General features: G+C 44.9%; 1 protein-coding gene across 3 annotated transcripts in view; it reads right to left on the bottom strand.

Moving 5' to 3' along the window:
* Positions 1–22,046, bottom strand: part of MBOAT2 (membrane bound O-acyltransferase domain containing 2) — a 120,545-nt gene that overhangs the window by 65,312 nt on the left and 33,187 nt on the right. For 2 of the 3 annotated variants that reach the window (XM_044262111.1, XM_044262112.1), the window contains exon 2: positions 3,759–3,904. The exons of the other annotated variant lie outside the window; for it this stretch is intronic. In XM_044262111.1, the coding sequence (XP_044118046.1) occupies positions 3,759–3,904 (146 nt within the window). The remainder of the gene's footprint in view (positions 1–3,758; positions 3,905–22,046) is intronic. 3 annotated transcript variants of the gene reach the window in all.

The raw sequence follows: 22,046 nt of genomic DNA, 5'->3' as shown, positions 1-22,046 counted from the left end.
AGTCGGACGGGGGCGTGGGGGTGACATCACACCTGCCTCCTGTCGTGTCAGCCTCCCTCGCCGTGGCCGTTCGGGTTTGTCGTCTGAAGCAGATCTCTGCTCGCCTCTGCATCATCGACCTCCCCAACAAGCCTCGAGCGGCTTTTCCGCTCATTCGTGGCTCTAAGGCCTTTCTTCGTCCTCCCCCCACGTGCAGCCCCCCGCGTGCTCTCATTAGGAAAAGGAGCATCATGAATGCGGGGGAGCCACACATTGTTCAGGCTGAAGAGAGGATCCGTGCAGGGGGAGGCCTGGGGTGTGCACAGTACGCACCCAACTATTACTAGTAAAGTAGACATTCAAGGCAGGAGGTACCCTAACATCTTTCCTCTAACCTTCACCATTTTAGAGTTGCAGAAACTCAGTCCTGAAGTCACATGCCCTGTGAGCAGGGCGAACTCAAGTGGCTTCTTGACGGTGATGGTGAACGCCAGTGGCTTCTCCCTGGGCCAGTCACCCGCCGGCTGACTCTTGAAGGGGCAGAGCAGGCTGGGGCCACCGCCGGGGCTTCACGCCTCTCCAGCCGCCCCAGGGTGGAGAGAACAAAGTGAGCCTTTCTCTCAAAACTTCGGGGTTTCTTTAGATGACACATCTTATTTTGAATTTCAAATCACACCAAACACAGGTGTAAATTTTATGTTTAGCAAAAAAGAACGCAAGTTTCAAAAAGAGTGAGAAACCCCTCCCCGCTGCACTCAGCGGATCCCAGCAGGACGCGAGGGCTCGCTGGCGGCCGCCGTCCTGGGCACAAGGGATGAAGAGCCAACGGGCCGCGGTCTCTGTGGGCAGAGCTTGCGGGCGGGAGGTGAAGACACACAATGACAGTATTAATCCTGCACAACAAACACTAGAAGAGAGACTGGACAAACAGAAAGTCTCCAATCCGGAGTGCTCACCGGACTCCGGGAGCGACAGCAGATAATCACGACTGTGGTCTTAGCCCGGGGTGACTGTCCAGGCTCACAGTGAGCTGGCTCCGGCACTAAGCTCCTCTCTGCAGGGTGACACCTTTCAGCTCTTGCCATGATCACTGAGCCCCTTTTGCAGACGAGAAAGGTGAAGCCAAAAGGCTTGGGGCTCCATGTCACCAGTCACTTAAGAGAGCTGGCAGCTCGCAGGGCCCAGAGCAGAGTGCAGTTCTGACTCTGGAGTCCAAGCGCCACTCCACTAGCCTTCTTGGTGATCGGGGATAGTTAAATCAACAACTCAAAGTATAAACAAATTCTCAGTTAAAACAAACTTGCAAATGATTGTTAAAAAAAGAAAAAAAATCCGAGACCAAAGAGAAGTAGGTAAAATGATCAATTCTACTTAGAGAGTACTAACATGTCTCCCAAAATGGAAATTGTCAAAATCAATAGCAGAAATGACTACCCTCGAGCCTGAAAAACCAAAGCCCTAAACTGCAAACTGAAAGGATCCTCTACTTACCCTACACATTCGAATCAGCAAAGAGTTATTTAGACCTGGTACAGAGCAGTTAAAAAAAAAAAAAAATTCTCTTCCCAAAGAAAGGAATATAAAATGTTTCTTCTTCGAGGAAAAAAAAAAAAGACCAGAGAACTCTATTTTGAAAAATCCTCGTTCTCACGTATGATTTGAAATACTAAGGATTACATAAGGTCAGCTTCCTCACTGCACTGTGTGTAAGGTATCCGAGAAGCTTTTTTGGCAAGAAAACACCTCCTCAGTATAGAGCCCTAAGGAAAGAGAGAATGCTCACCTTCACAGTGCTCCTTGCTGCCCAACCCCAAAAGGCACTACTTACATTTCCGTTTTCTAGTGTTTATACTGACCACTACATGAATGGTGTCCCTGGACTTGGCCACTCTGAAATACAAGCCTTCCCCAACCCCTCTTTAAAATATGCCCCCTAGGGGCACCTGGGTGGTTCAGTTCGGTAAATATCCAACTCTTTGATGTTGGCTCAGGCCTGGAGCTTAGAGTCCTGGGATCAGGCCCCATCTCGGGCTCCCCGCTCAGCAGGCTGTGTGCCAGAGGATTCTCTCTCTCTCTCTCTCTCTCCCTCTGCTCCTTCCCCTGGGCACATGCGTGTGTACATTCTCTCTCTCTCAAATAAATAAATCTTTTAAAAAGATATTAAAAAATAAAAAATAGGGCACCTGGGTGGCTCAGTCGGTTAAGCGTCGGCCTTCAGCTCAAGTCATGATCCCGGGATCTTGGGATCAAGTCCTGCATTGCTGGCCTCCCTGCTCAACAAAGAACCTGCTTCTCCCTCTCCCTGCTCCTGCTTGTGTGCTCTCACGCTCTCTCAAATGAATTTTAAAAAACAAAACTTTTAAATAAATAAACAGGTAAAAAATAAAACCTATCTCTCAAATACTGGAGCATTTAAGGGTGAAATATGTAGACTGGGATATGATTCTAATTAATTCAGAAAAATAAGTTGGGGAATAAATAAGAAAGGTGGAATTTTCAAAACTGTTGAAGCTGGGTAATGGGTATATTTGAAAAGTTTGAATTTTGAGAAGTTTCATAATAAAAAAAGCACATATATGTACATACACACACACACACACACACACACACTGGCATGATTTATGAGAAATGTAAGTAGAATCATCTGAGAAAACTAGAAAACTTTGATGCCACAAATCCGCTGTCATCACAGGGAAGCGGAAAAGCCCGTATGTGGGAACTGAGAGACGGGCTCCAAGCCTCAGGACAGATACTGCCTGCTGGCCGCGCCTATCAGGGGACTGGCCACCTGCCAATAGGGCAGAGGCTGAATACATGATCCTTGATTGATTTTTTTCATTAGTTTCTAGGAAACATTTGCAATTGCCAGAGCCAAAAATTAGATTAAGAAATACCAGCCATAGTCCAGCCCTCAGAAGACTCAAAAAAAGTCCTCGCACAAACGCAGAGGTGTACCAAGGTCCCGCAGAGCCTATCCCCCATGACAGGAAATGGAAGCACAGGTCCGGCCAGTGTGTTCTCCCCGCTCGGGGAGTTTTCATCTCAAACAAGAGTCTTCGGAAGAGCAAACCCGCAAGGCCTCATCTGTGAGTGCGCTCACAGGGCAGTCAGTGAGCAGGCCGCAGAAGCTCCCACTTAAAAAGGACAACTCGGAAGCAATCACGAAGAGGCCCTTCCCTGAGAGTCTCTGTGGCTTCGCCAAGATTGTGTGTTCTTCTCCTGATTCACTTCTGTCCCCCAACGAGCCACCCGTAGCACACAGGAAGGAGGGGGTTTCTGTACCTAAGGTTTGTCGGGAAGCCCTGCGGGTAGGCAGGGAGCTGACCGAAGGTGACACAAACATCTAGAGGGTCATAAAGAAGAGCTTCCGTCATAAGGGATTGTTCTCCACCAAACACAAACAAAAACCTCTTTTTACTAATAGCAGAATCTAAAAATGGTAATAGTTCTGTCACTGGGCTGTACCAGACTCTTAAAAGCCACCTGTCTTGGCATAAGAGATGTCAAAGTCGGTGAAGAGAACCGGTCAGGACAGAAGGAAAAGTCTGTATGCCTTTTCCCTTCATCTGTGCTATTTCGTACACTACAATAGCAAAGTGCCCTCTGAGCCCAAACTGAAGAGACAGAGCCCAATCTCCACACTTTTTTTCTATTAAAAATAAAAATATAAAACTTTACATATAAAGGTAGGAACAAAACCCATATCATGTATCTTTGTACACACTCAACCACAAAGATGTCCAAAGGCTTCATTAAATATAATCAAAACAATTACTTACCATCCAAAGCAAAAAAGTGCAAGATAAAGGCCCAAAAGGGTAGCAACGACATGTCTTATAAAAGAGCTGGTTTTGCTGGAACGTAGATAAGTTCGAAACCAAACAGCTGCTAGCAAGGCAAAGAGTTGGCACACTACAAAGTTGACCTGTAAAGAAAAATTAAAATTCCATGTTAGCAACACAGACTTGACTCTTTCATTTGATACAACATTTAAATTCTCCGGAGAAAATCCCCGAAGCTATATAAAATTAAGATCTCCCAAGTTTACCAGAGAAACAGAAACAAAAGCAAAAATTGGGGCCTGGGCAGGGATGGCAGCTCCCCGTTCTGCGAGATGGGCGGGTGCACGCCACCTGTGCTGCAGGGTCAGGTGGCACCCATCGTGGAAAGGCCTGGAGGGGCCTGGAGGAACCTTAAGGTCATGGGAATGCAGACCTAGAAACCACACAGGGCACCCTGTGGTATAAGCGAAAGAAAAGACCGTGTCTAATGACACAGGCCTTCCTCTATTAGAAAAGAACGGTTCTGAGTTTCTGCACATATGCCCTGGGTGGGGTCTGGTCAGGACCCCCGAGGCTCTGGGAGAAGGCGTCCTCCTCCAGGCGGAGCTCACGGCCACTCCATGGAGGGCGTCAAAAAGCACGACGGGTCTCGAACCACTGCTTAGGAACGGCAGGGACCAGCTGTCTCAGCTCTGGGGGTGCTCAGGGGCTGGTTCAGGAGGCGGCAGGACGAGTGACGACAGCGGAAGGCGCCTTCAGCAAGCAGTGAGGAAACACATTTACCCTCAAGTGCACCCAGGCCACAACTCGCAGAGACACTGCGCCGACCGGGGGGCAGGCTGACGTCCGCGCCCCCGCTCTTCTCGCCCGAACCTTCTGCCCTCGCAAGGCGGCTCGTAAAAGGCTAAGACGAAGCTCTCTTTGGTATTTAAAGATGCAAGAAAAATCTCCATTTCTTTCTTATGAAACAGATTCTCACAGACTATTAAGGAAAATAGGTCTTAAAATCTAAAGACATGGAAAAAAAATCCACTGGACATGAGGAACTTGCCAAAACCATGAAACAACTAAACCCCTGTTTCAGGCGCCTCAGTGTGAACCAATCAGACCATCCTCATGTAGACGCTGCCACAGATCTCCAGAGACATCTCTGCCTAGAGACAGCACAACTGTGTGCTCCTCTCTGCACCACCAGGAGAAAAACAGTTGAACATTGTTGTACTTGGTCTAAGAGACCATTGTTCTTCGAAACAGTCAGACTCAATACAAGCAAACTGTCATTCCAACAGGTTCTAAGCACTTCTTCCCTCCTAAAGGGTTATAACAATATATTCTTAGGCAAAAAGTAAATACATTGGAAAAATGGATATTTTTGATATAAATACTACTCACATCTGCAAGGCTTCTAACAGTCTGAAACCCTCCTTTCGAATATCCTTGAGTTCACCAAAAATGTATAGAGAGCATCTACTGTGGGCAAAGCATTAGGAACCCCAAATATGCACAAGTCCCAGACCTGGCCTTGGGCAACTTTAGAATCTAATGAAAAAAGCAAATAGGTACACAAGGAACTTCAATATCTTTTGAAAGGTTACATGAGAAAGTGTTTTTAAAAACACCTCACCAAGGGAGAGAACATAGAGGGATGAATGTCACAAGGCTGGTGACAGAATTTCCCAATCATAGCTGACATCCACAACCATCTGAGGAGTTTCTCTCTGCCTCCCCCCTTCTCTCTCTCCTCCCTTTCTCTTCTCATTAGTGTCTAATACACTAAACAAAGTGTGGCAATTATCACAGAAGTGTTCTTGGGCCACTGACATACAAAATGTTGTATCTTTGTAAATATCCATTTCAACACCATCTTCTTACAGATAAAGAAAATGAGATCAGGTCTTAACTCCAGACACTGAATCAAAAATCTTCAGGGTAAACCTAAAAGTTGATATAAAAAACAAAAAGAGAAAACAACCCACAGGTTCTGATGATCCTCGAGGTGTAAAAACCAATAGTGTTGGAAAGTTAGGTAAAGGGGCATTTTAAACAAACAAATGACAAACACACACACACACACACACACACACACATAAGTAACATGAAAGAACAGGCATTTCTGCAAAGAAGACATCCAGATGGCCAATAAATGCACGAAAAAGTGCTCAACACCACCAGCATCAGGGAACTACAAATCAAATCCATAATGAGATTATCACCTCACACCAGTCAGAATGGCTTAAATTAACAAGTTAGGAAACAACAGATGTTGGCAAGGATGCAGAGAAGGGGGAACCCTCCTACACCTCCAACACCTGTTGGTGTAAATGCAAGCTGGTGCAACCACTCTGGAAAACAGCAGGGAGGTTCCTCAAAAAGTTGAAAATAGAGCTACCCGACAACCCAGCAATCACACTACTGGGTATTTACCCTAAAGATACAAATGTAATGATCCTAAGGGGCACAGGCACCTGAATGTTTATAGCAGCCATGTCCACGACAGCAAAACTATGGAAAGAAGCAAGATGTCCATCAACAGATGAATGGATAAAGAAGATGTGGTATATATATACAATGGAATATTATGCAGCCATCAAAAGAAATGAAACCTTGCCCTTTGCAAAGACGTGGATGGAACTAGAAGGTATTATACTAAGTGAATTAAGTCAATCAGAGAAAAATAATTATCATATGATCTCACTGATATGAGGAATTTGAGAGGCAGGGGTGGGGGAGGTCATGGGGATTAGGGAAGGAAAAAATGAAACAAGATGGGATCGGGAGGAAGACAAACCATAAGAGACTCCTAATCTCACAAAACAAACTGAGGGTTGCTGGCAGATGGAAGGGAGGGATAGGGTGGCTGTGTTATGGACGTGGGGGAGGTACGCGCTATGGTGAGTGCTGTGAAATGTGTAAGCCTAATGATTCACAGACCTGTACCCCTGGGGCAAATAATACATTATATGTTAGTTAAAAAAAGAACATGAAGGAACCACTGAGAAAGGAAAATGCAAATGAGCCCAACATGGAATCCTGGGAGGGGTCAGGATGGAGGGCTGGAAAGTCACGCTGAGGGGTTTACAACTGAGCCCGTAAGGACTGAAAAACCACTGGAGATTTTTAAGATGAAAAAGTGATGTGGTCCATCCTCTCCTGCAAAGGCAGGAACAGAACAAGGACAGGCGGCTGCTATTCCAGCTTCCCTGAGAAAGGAGCCCACAGTTGCAGGGACACAGAGAGGAGAGAACCAATTCAAAAGATGCTCAGGCCAGAGGACTGTCAGATCTGGTCCTTAGACGAGGGGATGAGCGAATGTGAAAGCCAACTGGTTGTTAATAAATGATAACATGGTAAAAAAGGGGAATATCCAGAGCAGAAAGTCACATTTTATAAATAAGGAAACTATGTCTTAATGCTTAGGTGACCTGTCTAAAATAAAGAGCTTAAGAATAATTAATAAATTATCCACTGTTTGGCCAGGACAACTACACAGGAGATACAAAGATGCACACAACGTGTTCCTGCTCCAAAAGAACCAAAAGAGTGAGTCATGGACACAGAACCAGAGGACAATGTAAGCGCCAAGGCTCAGACCCAGCAGAAGCCGACAGAGGTGCCCTCCATGCCCCGGACCTGGGAAAGCAGCCCCAAGGCATAGCCCGCATTTGAGCCTTGTGACTGGGCTGGGGAGGCTAAGGATTGGACAGCCAGACAATGGCAGGAACTCTAGGAGGAGGCGAAGCACAATTCATGTCCAGAAAAGAAGCCATAGGACACCCAGATGCGTAAGTCCGCACAACTACCTTACGTAGAAAAAACTAGAATACGTAGATACCCGGATGTTCAAGCAACTGTTCTCAAAGGCCTTTAAGGTAAAACTTTGCCAAGCTGAAGCCATACCTCGGTCAGTCTTTCATGGGAGGTAGGGTTGGCAAGGGCAGTGATTATGAGAGGGAGAGAGAATGAGAAAGAAGGCACACACCTATGATGTCTAGAGATACGTCACGTCCTGGGTACTTGACACCGGTTATCTCATTTAATCCCCCAAACAAGGTGCCATTTCCCCATTTTACTCAACCAACTCCAGGTCAATTATAATAACGGGTGGCCCCCCACTCTCAAATCCAAATCCGACTGGTTCTAGGCTGTTCCATGGCTGCCTCTCTACTTCCAGAGAATGTCTGAAGGTCAAACTTGATTGCTGCAGACAAGTATTTTAGAAACAATGCTATCTGCAAAACACTGCCATCCTGTTTAACAAAAACATGGACAACTGGCCATATCCACTCCGTTGCTAATAAAGACAATAAAAAAGATTTGTGGAGTTCATGTCCATTTGTTTTGATGCGTGACAGGTCACCCCTTTCTACAAGGTTTCTTTCAGGTGGAAAGAAATTTAGACTAAGAAGACTTACTGTTCTCTTTTGACAGCTGTTTTGTTGAAAATATACATGCATGACCTGATGTGCCTTCAAAGAAACCGCTCCCAGAAATTTGGGAGGGCTTGAGGTGGGAGGGCAGGCAGGGCACAGGAAGGGAGAAGGAAGGAAGACTGGGAAAGCTTCGCTAAGGCTTACTGGTCCCACACCTCGTTTTATACAAAAGAAGGCTTTTTATGAAAAGCTGCACAAAATAGTCCTTATAAAGGCAACAGCTGCAGACGTATCAGAGGACGCTCTTTAAGGAGCGTGTACTGTGTGAGCCGGTGAGGGAAGTGTTCTCTCCAACACCAGATGACGCCGCTAGATCTCACACTAAGTTCCCGTCTACGCACTCAGGTTAAAAGCCTACTACTCAGTAATTCAGAACACTGCAGTGTAACAGCAACAAGATTAATTCTTTTTTAAGGACATTCAAAGAAATAACTTAAAATCCCAAAATAAATTTGTAAGCGCACTTAGGGAGAGAAGGGTCCAAGACCGTGACCTAGGACGTCCCTGAATTCACCTCTTCCCAAGAACACACCGCAGCTCCGAATCCACAGCGCACTCGGAACCTGCGGGAGGGGTTGGAAGGTCATCTCACTGCGGAGATCATTTCACAACACGCCCATACACCAAATCATGCTGCAGCCCTTACACTCACACCATCACACACATCACTGAGATCTCAATAAAACCAGGGAGAAAAGTATTTAGGTAGTTGAAAAGCTAGTTCAAAGAGATACAGACCTTTTGAAAGAAAAGACTGGTAGATCTTACCATATAAAGATTTTTAAATCATGTATGGCAAAACGCAAAAAAAAAAAAAAAAAGTCAAAAGACAAACGAAAAGTGGGAAAATACAGAAGAGATGATTGAAAAAAAAGAGTCATTTATTTAATATACAAAGAACTTTTATATATCCACGGGAAAACTGAGCTACTCAACAGAAAATTAAGCAAAAAGCACGAACATTTACAAATGTCGGTGTCCAGTAAAGATCTGGAATCTTTTCTCTCCATCCCCAGTAAAGCCATGCTGGTGAGGTCATCAGGGCAGCGAAGTGTGGCCATGGGACCGGGGAGCAGGCGCCCCTCACCGCTGGCACCCTGTCACTTGGTGTGGCTCTCTCAAGGAAAGTGACAACGGTACTCAGAACTTACAATGTACTTCTTCTTACTCAGAAATTCAACGTCTAGGGCATAATCCCAGATAAAGAGGCACAGACCCCCACAGGTAGAACCCGCACGAGGGCCCCGGTAGTGCCGCTCAAAAGCCACACCAACAGGGCCACCGACGGACTCTGCTGAACAGAGCGTGCACTTCCCATGTCTAGGAAAGACGCCTGTCCCAGCAGCAGAAAGAAAGCTGATCAATCGCTGTGACCGCGGGAAAGGACTCTTCGGCAAAGACGAAGTCACACCCCATTTCACCAGCTCTGCTGCTGGCACCTGCCTGCACTTTTCCTGTGGGCCAGGGTGGCTGTGCCCCTCGCAGGTGTCCAGCGGACCGACGGGCGCACGCCAGGCCCTGGAAGTCCATCACCAGGCATCCCCCGGCCCCGCTTCCCCGGGCTGCTCCCCGAGAGTGGCTGTGGCAGGGAAAGGAGGCGCGCCCATGTCGAGGACCTGGAGCCTGGCTTCGCAGACCTCGTCCACAGGATGCAGACTGCAGGCGGCTGGCTCTCCCACCTCCTTCCAGGCCCTTCTGGCTTTCTTTCTTTTTTTTTAAGATTTTATTTATTTGACAGACAGAGATCACAAGTAGGCAGAGAGGCAGGTGGGGAGAGGGGGAGCAGGCCCCCGCCGAGCATAGAGCCCGATGCGGGACTCAATCCCAGGACCCTGAGATCATGACCTGAGCCAAAATGAGAGGCTTAACCCACTGAGCCACCCAGGCACCCCAGATACTTCCCCCAGGTCGAGCTCCGCGAACTGCTCCTCGGGACCCAAACTGACACGACAATTCTGAGCCCTTTACAGTTACCCATTAAGCCCCACACAAACCCTCTCGATTCACTCTGCTCTGTTTCAGAGACGAAGAAACCAAGAAAGCCACGTACTGCCTCCTACGCTTAAAAACAAATTTCAAAAGAATTAACGGCCCACCCCGACCATGGCGGTCACTCGCGCTGTTTGCCTACCATGGCTGGTCCTCTCCGGGGCAGAGGAGGCACCAACGTCCCGGCTCCCCGTCACGACAAGCCGTGGACAGCGAGCTGTGAGCAAAGTGGTGCATGTCAAGCCGTAATTACCACAGTCAGAACCTTCAGAGCTGTCTTTCCATCCGCAATGCTCCAGAAACGAGGAGCAAAGCCCCCGACAGCTCGTAATTAGACAAGTAGCAAGACAGACCTTTGTTGTTCTATGCCTGTGACATTTACAAATACTCTGTCCCCACCCAGGATCTAGTTTACCCTGATTTGCTCGGATAACTAGAATTAGGTACGCCCTAGACAAGGATATAAGAGATTACATAAGCTTATTGAGTAATACCAATAACATAATAAATAATATCAATTATAGACAATAAACAGATTCGCTACACAAAAGTTAAAGACTTCCACACAACAAAAGAATGGTAAGTTAATGTTATAAGTAACCATCTGGAAGAAAAAAATGCATATATGAGATACATGACAAAGGGTTTTAATATTAAAATGTAGAAACAACTAAAAGTCAATAGGAAAAGACATAATTAAAAAAAAGAAAGGGGCGCCTGGGTAGCTCAGTGGGTTAAGCATCGGTCTTTGGCTCAGGTCATGATCCCGGGTCCTGGGATCGAGCCCCATGCTTCTCTCTGCCCCTCCTCCCACTCATTCTCTCAATCTCTCTCTCTCTCTCTCTAATAAATAAATAAAATCTTTTTAAAAATTAAAAAAATAAAATGTGGTTAAAAGAATGCATACGTCTGTATGTTCTGATGCGGAAGATCACCAAGACAGTCTAGGAAGTGAAAACACAAGCTGAGGGGCACCTGGGTGGCTCAGTGGGTTAATGCCTCTGCCTTCGGCTCAGGTCATGATCCCAGGGTCCTGGAATCGACTTCCCTTCCTCTCTCTTTGCCTGCCTCTCTGGCTACTTGTGATCTCTGTCTGTCAAATAAATAAATAAAATATTAAAAAAAAAAAGCACAAGCTGAAGAACAGAAGAAAAAGCCAAACTACGTATACCTTCCTTCATTATATATGTACTTGCTGTCCTAATTACGGACCTGCTGTGCACCCGCAATGTGCTAGACATTAGCACGGTCTCCACATGACCTACTCATGGATGCCGCACGTCCCTAGTTGTCGGGGCTCAACAAACAGCCGGTGTGCTTGACATGCCCACTTCCTGTAACCCTCAGGACCATCCTGGGGACGCAGGCTGTGCCACTCTCCACACGCGGCTCTGCTTCCCTGAGCACATGCACAGAACCAGGCATCAAAGTGTCAGACTGGTCACCTCTAAGAAGGAGGTCATGGAGAAGTGGTGGACTTGAAGTACCCCAGTATTTCCGATGCTGGATGTACAGTGAAGCTCCCTGTGCAAACCCCTCTTTCTGGTTCTATTCCTTCCAGTTCCCCCATAAGGAATAACTATCAGCCTTAAGATTTAATAGTCTCATGAGTATTTTCATATTTTTACCATCTCTGTAATTTGCAAAGTATTGTGTTGCTTTGATTGCTTAAACCTTTTTAAGATTTTGTTTATTTATTGGAGAGAGAGAGAGAGAGAGAGAGAAAGCGCGCGCACACAAGCAGAGGGAGATGGAGAAGGAGAGAAAGAAACTCCCGCTTGGCGTGCAGCCCCATGCGGGACCTGATCTCAGTACCCTGAGATTATGACCTGAACCAAAGACAGACACTGAAGCAACTGAGCCACCCAGGTGCCTCCTGAATGTTTTGAATGTTATAAAATGGTAAAAGACTCAAAGGATCTGCATCTCTCTCCCACTACCGACATTCTAGTTCCACTGCCCCACATTCTTGACGGTAGTTGCTACTGTCAGACTTGTAATTTCTGCCAAGCTAACGGATGTAAAACATATATCTTTTTTCCTGGTGGCTTTCCACTGATTACTAGTAATCAGTAAAAATGAAATAGCATTTTTCATGTTTACTGGATAGTCTGTATCCTCTCTATAGCCTTTGTTCATGTCTCTGCTGGGTTGTCTTCTCAGTGACTTTTTTTTCAAAGACTTGCTGTCCTAATTACGGACCTGCTGGGCACCCATGTATTTGAAACTGATCTTTACAGATAACTTCTCTCAGCCTACGGCTTGCCTTTTATCTTTGTTTATGGTGTTTTATTCAATAGAAATTTTCTTTATGACTTGTGTGCCCTTCGGTTTTTTGTTTTGGATACGGCTGACACACAATGTTACACTAGTTTCAAGGGTAGGACACTGATTCCACGAGCTTGAAGATTATGCTATGCTCACCACAAGTGTCGCTGCCATCTGTCCCCATCAGTGCTGTTACAATTTCACTATTGTATTCCTGATGCTGTGCCGTTTATTCCTGTGACTTATTTACTCCACCGCTGGAAGGCTGGAGCTCCCACTCCCCTTTGCCTGCTGTGCCCCTCCTCTCCCCCATCTCTAGCCTCTGTTTTCTGCACTACACATACAACTGTATTTATTTCACAAATACACGGACACATAGCCATCTATTTTGGGAGTTAGTTTAAAAAAAACAACAACAGAGGAAAAAGCTCAAGTGTGATCATATCACTGAAGGAGATCAAACCCAGATTTCCAAATATTCTACTTAAGGCATTAAAACATTTATCTGTGTCTGCTTTGTACTTAAACCAAGTATCTTCATGCCTGGAGCACTAACATTTTCTGATTTTGTAAAATAAATGTGACCATGCTTAACACAGCCTAAGTTATCCTCACGGTACTCATGTGACGTAAGTGTTATCTCTTCTTTAAAGGGCACAGCAAGCATGGAAGATCTGGGATCCAGACCTTGTGACTCTGTATTCAGCTTTTTCTTTTAGTTCCAAAGTTGAACCTGATCCTACCATTCTCTCATTTTTACCAAGGGTGTCTACACTTGAACCAATGTGTAGCTAAGAAAATGTTAGGCTTCTTAAACAATGAATCTTGGAACACTGAAAAAAATGAAAAAAAAAATTAAAAAAAAAAAAAAAAGAAAATGTTATGCTTCAAATTTCCTCCCTCTCCTGGAACACGAGGAAGGGATCTGGGAGGTGTTCAAAATGCATATCAATTTATACACTCGTCACTGTGCAATCTTCTCAACAGACCTGTGCTGTCACATGGGAGATCACCAGCTACATGTGACTCTGAGCACTTCCGTGCGGCTACGCAAAATCGAGATATCAAATTCACACCAGACTTCAAAAATATAGCGCGAAAAAGAATGTAAAGTTACCTCATTAATAATTTTTATACTGATTACATATTGAAATATTTTGGTATACGTGCTGCCGAAGCAAGCACAATATTGAAATACTCTGAACATACTAAGTTATATAAAATATTTTATGAGTCTTAATTTCATCTGTTCCTCTTTACTTTTTTAATGTGTCTACTAGAAAACCTGAAGTTATAGATATGGTTAATACTTGTGGATCCCACCGCATTTCTACTGGACAGCCACTGGTGAATCTGAGAGATGCTGTAACTTAAACTCCAGCACAGTGACCACAGGGCGTCACACCAGTTTCCGGGGCGCTGTGCAGTGAGACAACGAGTCCACTCTGCTCAGCACTCACCCCGACGACTGCGCTGCGAATCCGGGCACCTGTCTCACCCACGCCTCCCACCCCCCTTCTAGTGCCTCTCAGTTTGCTCTCTGTAGTCAAGGGGCTGTTTTTTGGTGTGTCTTCTTGGTTCACTTGTTTTGTTTCTTCAGTTCCACATAGGAGTGAAACCTTATGGTATTTGTCTTTCTCTGACTGACTTATTTCCCTCAGGATTATACCCTCTAGCTCCTCCCATGTTGTTGCAAATGGCAAGATTTCATTCCTCCTTTGGTTGAGTAACATCCCATTGTATCTCTACACATCTTCTTTATCCTTTCGTCGGTTGATGGACACTTGGGCTGCTTCCATAGGTTTGACTTTTGTAAATAATGCTGCAATAACAAAGGAGCGCACGATCTTTTTGAATTTGTATTCTTGTATCCTTTGGGTAAATATCCCATGGTGTGATTATGGGATCATGTATAATTCTATTTTTAACTACTGAGGAACCTCCATACTGTTTTCCAGAGAGGCTGCACCGGTCTGCATTCCCACCAACAGTGGAGGAGGGTTCCCCTTTCTCCACATCCTTGCCAATGTTTGTGGTTTCTGATATGCTTTATATTAAAAGCTTAAAAATGTTCCCCCTCCAATGAAAAAATGTGTACTTAAATTGCCACACATGCCCAACAACATTGTGTCAATTAACACTACATCAGAACTAAGCAACGATTGACTTTAGAGTTAATACAGAATTTTAAAAAAAAAACAACTTTAGAGTAAAAAGCTCTAAATCTTGAGGCAACTCAAGAGGATTATAATCCTCAACATATTAACAAAAGTGGCCCAAAATATCAATCGCTACCTCCATGTCTCATATCAAGGGAATACAGAATCTGTTTTAATGTTACTTTCCTCTAGTATTAATGGCTTCTAGATAGCACATTTACATTCTCAAACAGTGTCTCGCAAGGTAAACAGCCAGGCTTTGGGAGACCCCACACTTCTGGGGTAGGGAGTGAGGCACGCAGGCTGTAGCCAAGGAAAAAAGGGGTCTCGAGGCCCCGCGGACAGAACCATCAGCATCATGGACACGGCGCTCCAGTCTACCCGTGCAAGTCCAGCTGTGTAAGCATCACCCAAGATAGCTAGTTAGAAGTGATTCTTGGAAAAAAAGAAAGAAAGAAAGAGAGAGAAAGAAATGATTCTTGGATACTTGCCCCAGAAGTTTTATTCCCCAAGCCTAAACCAGGAACTGACTTTTTTTTTTTTTTTTTTTAATTCCGCAGGCAAAACTTGCGTGCAGCTATGTTTGGGAAACATGTCCTCATCAACCAACCTCAAATCCAAGTAGATGTGATGGGCCCCAAAGGCAAGGCATAGAAACACTTTTTAAATCTTTAGGAAATACTATAAATTAAACCCATAAAAAATACCATTAAGTACCCACCAGACTTGCCAAGATTTCCAGTCTGACAACTGCAAGCACGGACTACGGTGTGGACAACGGGCCCTGACATGATGTGGACACAACTGCTCTGGAAAACAAGTACATTTGCTTACAGGACTCCAAACATTCCTACCCTGTGACTCCGCCACTGCACTACTGGGAGGTGTATTAGGGGACGAGAAGACTGTACAAGAATATTCAAAACAGTGTGGTTCACAATAGCCAAATGCTAGAAAAACCCAGCGCCCATGAACAGTAAAATGGCTGGGGCTTCTGGGTGGCTCAGTCGGCTGAGTGATTCTTGATTTCGGCTCAGGTCATGATCTCGGGGTCATGGGATCCAGCCTCGAGTGGGCTCCGTGCTGGGGCTGGACGTGGAACCTGCTTGAGATTCTTTTCTCTCCTTCCCGCACTGTTCCTCCTCCGCCCCCCAAATCTCCCTCTCTCAAAACAAACAAACAGTAAAATGGCTAAACTGTGGTATATTTATACAATAGGAAACTACACAGAACAATGAAAAGGAAAGAATTTCAGATTTTTTTCACAACATATGGATTAAATTCAACACAGGATGCTGTACAAAAGAAACTACACATTTCTTGAATTCATTCAGAGGACTACAAACAACATAAAAACATATACGCATAAAAAGTTCCAAAAAACAAACGACAGCCCACACTGGTTGGGGATGCCTCCGTGAGTCCCAAAGCTATACAGACAAGCCGGGAAGGATTATCCCAGACGCCACCGAAGTAATGACTGTGGAGGAAGGGATGGGTTACAATGAGGAACATCGGGGGGGGAGAGGGGGGCTAATAGTCTATTCCTTCCCTCCCCTCCCCCACCTCTTCCCCCTTCCCCTGGGCCTGTGGTTACAGAGATACTGACTGTTTAATTGTTAAACTTTGTGTGTTAGCTACGGTCATGTTAGATGCTGTAATAAACAGACACACAAAAACATGTAATGGCTCCAACAAAACAGGGTCATGTAACAGCCCAAGGCAGACCAAATTCCTGGTCACTGGGCAGCCTCCCTGGGCGGCTGATTTAGGGGTCCCCGCCCCCTCTGTTCTGGGGTGCCATCACCCAGAACCTCATCATTCTTCATCCAGCCACGGGAAGGGAAGACATGAGAGCAGGGGCAAGGCCCACTTGTTCCTAAAGAGCCCCAGCCTGAAAATGGGCCACAGGCCGCTGCAGGCAGAGCTGCCACCAGAGCCCCAGCAGCCCGCGAGCCCACGGGGTTCCCTGTGCTTGGGCTGCGAGCCAGGATGGGGAGAACACTGACTCCAGCCCAAGAGCTCAGTGGCCGGGGCCACACTTCCACTCTGCTGCATACACTGTCCTACACGGGTGTCGCAGTTCACAATCAGGAAGGGAATTGAGAAACCATCACTCTATCTGTCCAAGTCATCATGGGCCCACCCCAAGGAAGAAATCCAAAATGTTCTATACACGCAATTAAATTAGGAAGACAAGGCATGATATTGATAGTATTAAACTGTTATGTGTCTATCTATACCTTATGTATGTCTATCTATACCTTACGCATGTTGAAACCCACAAAAGTCTTACAATTACAAGTGTCCTAAAAGACCGGCCAGCCCAGACCCTCAGCCCACAGCGTGTTTCCCTCAGAAACTGCCTGGATATGGCCGGTCATCTATCTCCTGACTTCTAGAGACAGGACGCTCACTACTTCACAAGCCAATTTGTTCCATTGTTGGAAACCACTAAATGTCCAAAAGTTCTTCCCAACAGAGACCTAAACTCTTCCTCCGAGAGTCCTCCTTGCATCTGCTGGCCTGTCCCCACCCAGGTCAAGTCAAGGGACCCTCTGTGGTCCCACAGCACCTACACACACTCGGTGGTTTGCCCCTGTGTGCACTCCTCCATGTGCATCTCCACAGTCCTCAGGTGGGACACAGATTCTGGTACACAGTAAACAAACTTTTGTTTTTTTAAGGAACTGGCCTATTTTTGTGTCTTCTAAAAAGAGCCTAATTAGCTTTCCACAAGGATAACCCCTTTGACGACGCACAAACTCCTTTCCACAGTAAGTCACAGAAACATAACAAATGCCCTTTGCAGAACCGCATTCCGACTTTCTACCAACTTTGTCCAATTCATTTATACGCTACTTAAATAAAGAAAACCAGGTATTTCTCTGCTTTTGATGTAACAATTTTTAAATCCTACAATACCAATATATAGCTTCCTTAAAGTCACAGTCTGATGCTTCGTTTAACTACATTTTAGAAGACAAAATACTGCTTAGGATTTTAACACTTGCTCTGACACCCACCAGAAATGTTAAAAGTCATTAAGAAGAATTCCAAATAAAAAGTTCTAAGGAAATATAAGTGAAAAAAAAAGACCAAAGATACATAAAATTTAGCTTAGTTCAATATTTTCTTTGGAGAACAGGTTAAGAACAGAGTTCAACCCTCATTTCAAATGCGTCAGTTCGGAGGGAGTGGGGAAATAGAAACTTCCATGCAGGCTCAACACTAGTAGTTTTTGAATGTCAAATTAAAGTCAAGAATTATATAGTACCTCAGCAGTACTAACATGCACATATCAAAACAAACTTTAATAGACTCCTGTTTTCTTTATAAAACTTAGCTAATAATCCCATTAGTCCTAAGTATTAATACCATTCCTGCTCACAAATTATTGTTCTCAGACTGAAACACTGTCACATAAACCAAGTTTTCCAAATTGTTAACTGAAATAGTCTATAAGAAAATGTGAAAACAAAACTTGATGGCTTTTGGTGCAGCAAGAGAACACAGTCCACTGTCACTGAACAGAATGTATCATGACGACACAAATAAATTAAGAGGAGGGAACAGTTCAATATAGACTAAGAAGCAAAGCATCACACTAACTTAAAATACCTAAATTTTTTTAATGATTGGGGGATCATGAACAATAAAAATAACTGGCCAGCAAAAGCTTTCTGCTTGAGGTTTAAATGTCCCTCTGAATACATCACTATAATTTCCATTTGTAGTATGGTTGGTTCTACTTCTTCGGGTGTTCTAAAGCTAAGCAGAGCATCAGAACCAAAACAGAACAAGGGTAGGAAGATGATAAGGCAAAACAGAATGAAGTAGCATAACAGGTTTCGGAGTCCAACTGCTGCTAACTTGTTCAATATCTCTTAACTTCAGCTTAGAAAGCAACATCTTCAAACAGACGAAAAACCAGCTAGAAGAGCTAACGGAAGGAAAAACGCAGATACAACAGCAACCAGAAATATTAAGTAACTAAAAATAATCTTAAGAAGAAATGGACAATATTTACATGAGACAAATTTTAAAATGCTCTGTACGGGAAGACATCCAAAAACTACTCGCCTAGAAGGGGCGGCCATTCTTGGGTAGGAAGACTCCAGTGTCCCCAAAACTGTTCATTGCTCCCATCAATCACTACATTTAAGTCCAGCACCATAAAACATCAACTTCTTAGAAAAGAAAAGTTGACTTTTTTTTAGGAAAGAAAAAGTTGATCTTAAAATATAGAAATATGAACAAGTGAAAAGGCCAGGAAATTTGCAATGAGAGGAGCCTTCCCCTATCGGAGAGTGAAGCAAATTTAAAAACTACAATGAGGCTGGATGAAGAGAAAGATGAATAAAACAGACCTGGAAGTCCAGAGAGAGATTCAAACACATCACGGGCATATAGAATGTAATAAAGGCAACATTTCATAATGTTCTGGGCCAAAATCAATGAAAAAAATTAGAAGCAATTCCATTACATAAATATAAAAAAATTTCCTAGTTGCCAAACACTATAAGCAAAGTAAAAAGATAAACCTGAAAGGAATACTTAGAAATCACACCATAAAAACCTACTTTCCTCAGTATATATAAAGCTCCTACAAATCAATAATAAAAAAAGTAACAGGGGTGCATGGCTGCCTCATTCAGTGGAGCCTGCAACTCTTGATCTTGGAGTTGTAAGTTCAAGTCCCACATTAGGTGTAGAGATTATTTAGAAAAAAAATGATAAAATAATAGAAAAATGGGCAGATATGTACATGGCCAGTTATCATTCACATGGAAAAGAAATGCACAAACTTTATAATAAGAGAAATGGAAATTAAAATTAGAATAAAGTAACTTTAAAGTACTTATCTAACTGAGTAAAATAAACTTCAAAAGCACTCTGTATTGTCAAGTGCATAAGGAAACGGGCTTGAAAACACGGCTGGTGGTAATGTATCCTAACAAAATGCTGATGGAGAACAATGTGGCACGTTGGGAGAGGATGCATTTAATACAATGTATGTGCACTGCAGATTCTGTAACAGGAAAACTGGAAAAAACAAGACTGAAGGATGGTACATTAAGTCAATGAAATGCTAAACAGCCATCAAAAAGAAGGAGGCAACCCCGCAAGTACCAAGATGAAATGATCTAGATTTCCCAAAACAGAAGACCTTCCTCCTTGTCAAGAAAACACTGATTTGGTTCAGTTACCAGGCAGCCGCTTGCCTCAAGAAAAGCTAGACCCTTCCCTAGTGCCAGGGGATGAACAGTGACCGGGTTCAGAAGTCACTGCCAACAGCTAATTCAGGACACGGCCGTGTGCTGCAGCTCTGGTCCCCGAGAAATGAAGCCGGAGACTGTCGGCAGTCCTCGACACACGTAAAAATGGACACAACAAAGATATGCGGGCTTTGCCCATGGACTTAGCAAGTTACGTGAAACCCATGGACTGGGAAAGGTGCCTGGGATTTAGATGAGGCACTGCCTAAGAGAAATAAATAGGGAAGCAGAAGAAAAAGAACAAAGAAGCACACCTTGAAGGCCTCAGTAAGCTCCCAGATGCATGCTATCTCTGGGTCTCCACAAGGTCACTGACATGCCCGGGGGGATTTCGCTGCAAGGATACCCCAGGAACTGATAACAGTGGTTGTCCTTCAGGGCAGAGGATGGGGTAAAGAGAGACTTTCCATCATATATGCCATCTACTTTTTTATTTTGCACCACAGTCATTTACTATCTACCCCCAAATAATTATTTTTTTTTAAATGACACATGCTTGTGGGGTGCCTGGGTGGCACGGTGGGCTGAGCATCTGATTCTTGGTTTCAGCTCAGTTCACGGTCTCAGGGTCGTGAGATCGAGCCCCACGTCCAGCTCCGTGCTCAGCACAGAATCTGCTGGAGATTCTCTCTCCCTCTCTTGCTCATGCACACGCTCTCTCTCTCTTTCTCTCTCAAATAAATAAATCTCTTTTAAAAAAAAAAAGTGATTCGCACTTGTTTTCAAATTTCCAAACAAAAAAAATTGAGAACCAAGATTTAGGATCACAATGATCTCATCTCCCTACACTGCCTCTGCATTGCTCGTTTCATCCCACTGAATGTCAAGCGGTGGCAGCCAGGTCCTAAAGGATGTAAGCATCTCGAACCCGATTAGGTCACTGGCATAGATGAGTTCTTTCAACAAGCATCGAGTAAACTGAACTCCACTACTGTCAGAACCAACTTTGGTAACACAAAACCCTTAACTCGAGAACGACCACCTGACGTGATTGGTAAAAATAAATTCAAACCAAAACACTGGGAAACTGGTTTTTATAAACCATCATAAAAAATCTACAGATTACCCAGTAAGAATAACATTCTTCGCAAAACTCAGATTGGACACATAAACTAAATTCTTCACTGTATCCCCTTGTAACTCCTCATTCCCCCAAACCTGCCCCTTCCCTCTCAGGGCCTCAACTTAGTTCATGGGGTCGCCTCCACCCAGCCCCTCAACTAGACACTACGGAACATGTACTCATATTTGGGGGGCTTCCAAAACACTTTTTAAATCACTCCTATATAGCACTGGTCACTTACGGGCCTATTAGTCTGACTTTCCTTTAAGACCGTCAGCTTCTCAAGGCTTGAGGACAAATTCTGTCCGTCCATGTATTCCCACTCATCCCCGAATGGAGGGTCTAGCCCCACGTGTGCTTCTAATTTACAGAAAGAAAAAGTAGGGGGGAGAAGCCATGCCTCCGGGTTTGATGAAAACGACGGAGAGCAAGCAGACTATTAAGAACAGAATAGCTCATGTTAACTTCCATCTTTGTGAGAGGCTTAACCCTCCTTGTATTAATTGCTACAATTAGAAACTTCACAACCAGAAATTTAAAAATAAATATGGGAGCATAAAGACGAATTCTAGTCACCATTCGACAAACACCTACTGTTCAGCTACAACGAACACGGACGTGATCCCGCGCTCACAGCCTCCGCCAGCAGCAGAAGACACGCAAATGGGCGAGAGGAGGGCGGCGGAGCGGGACGGCAGGTGGACGGCTGGCCGCAGGAGCGCAGAGTCGAGGGACTCACGCGGGATGCGCCTCAGGACTGTATCCTCGCTGGATCGTACGGCCAGTGCCTCCATGATCCGGCAACTCCCACGTCAACAACACACGCCGGGAGGGGCCAGCCAAGAACCCTCCTCTCCCAGGACAGGCGCACCCCCAGACACGGTCTTCTCTCCTCCTCCGTCCCAGACGCTGGCGCGGGGAACTGCGAGGCAGGAGCCAGACCTCCCGTAACCGCCCACTCCGCGGTGACCGCCACATCGTTAAGAACAGCCAGACTCCCCGGGGCTTATCAAGTGACAGGTCCTGAAGCATATTCTCGCATCATCCACAGAAACCAAAAAGCAGGAAGCTCTTCCAAATGCACAGGAGCAGAGAGC

The sequence above is a fragment of the Neovison vison genome, chromosome 8, assembly GCF_020171115.1.
Source record: "Neovison vison isolate M4711 chromosome 8, ASM_NN_V1, whole genome shotgun sequence".
NCBI lineage: Eukaryota > Metazoa > Chordata > Mammalia > Carnivora > Mustelidae > Neogale > Neogale vison.
Note: the sequence above shows the minus strand (reverse complement) of the source record. Positions and strands in the feature narration are given on the sequence as shown.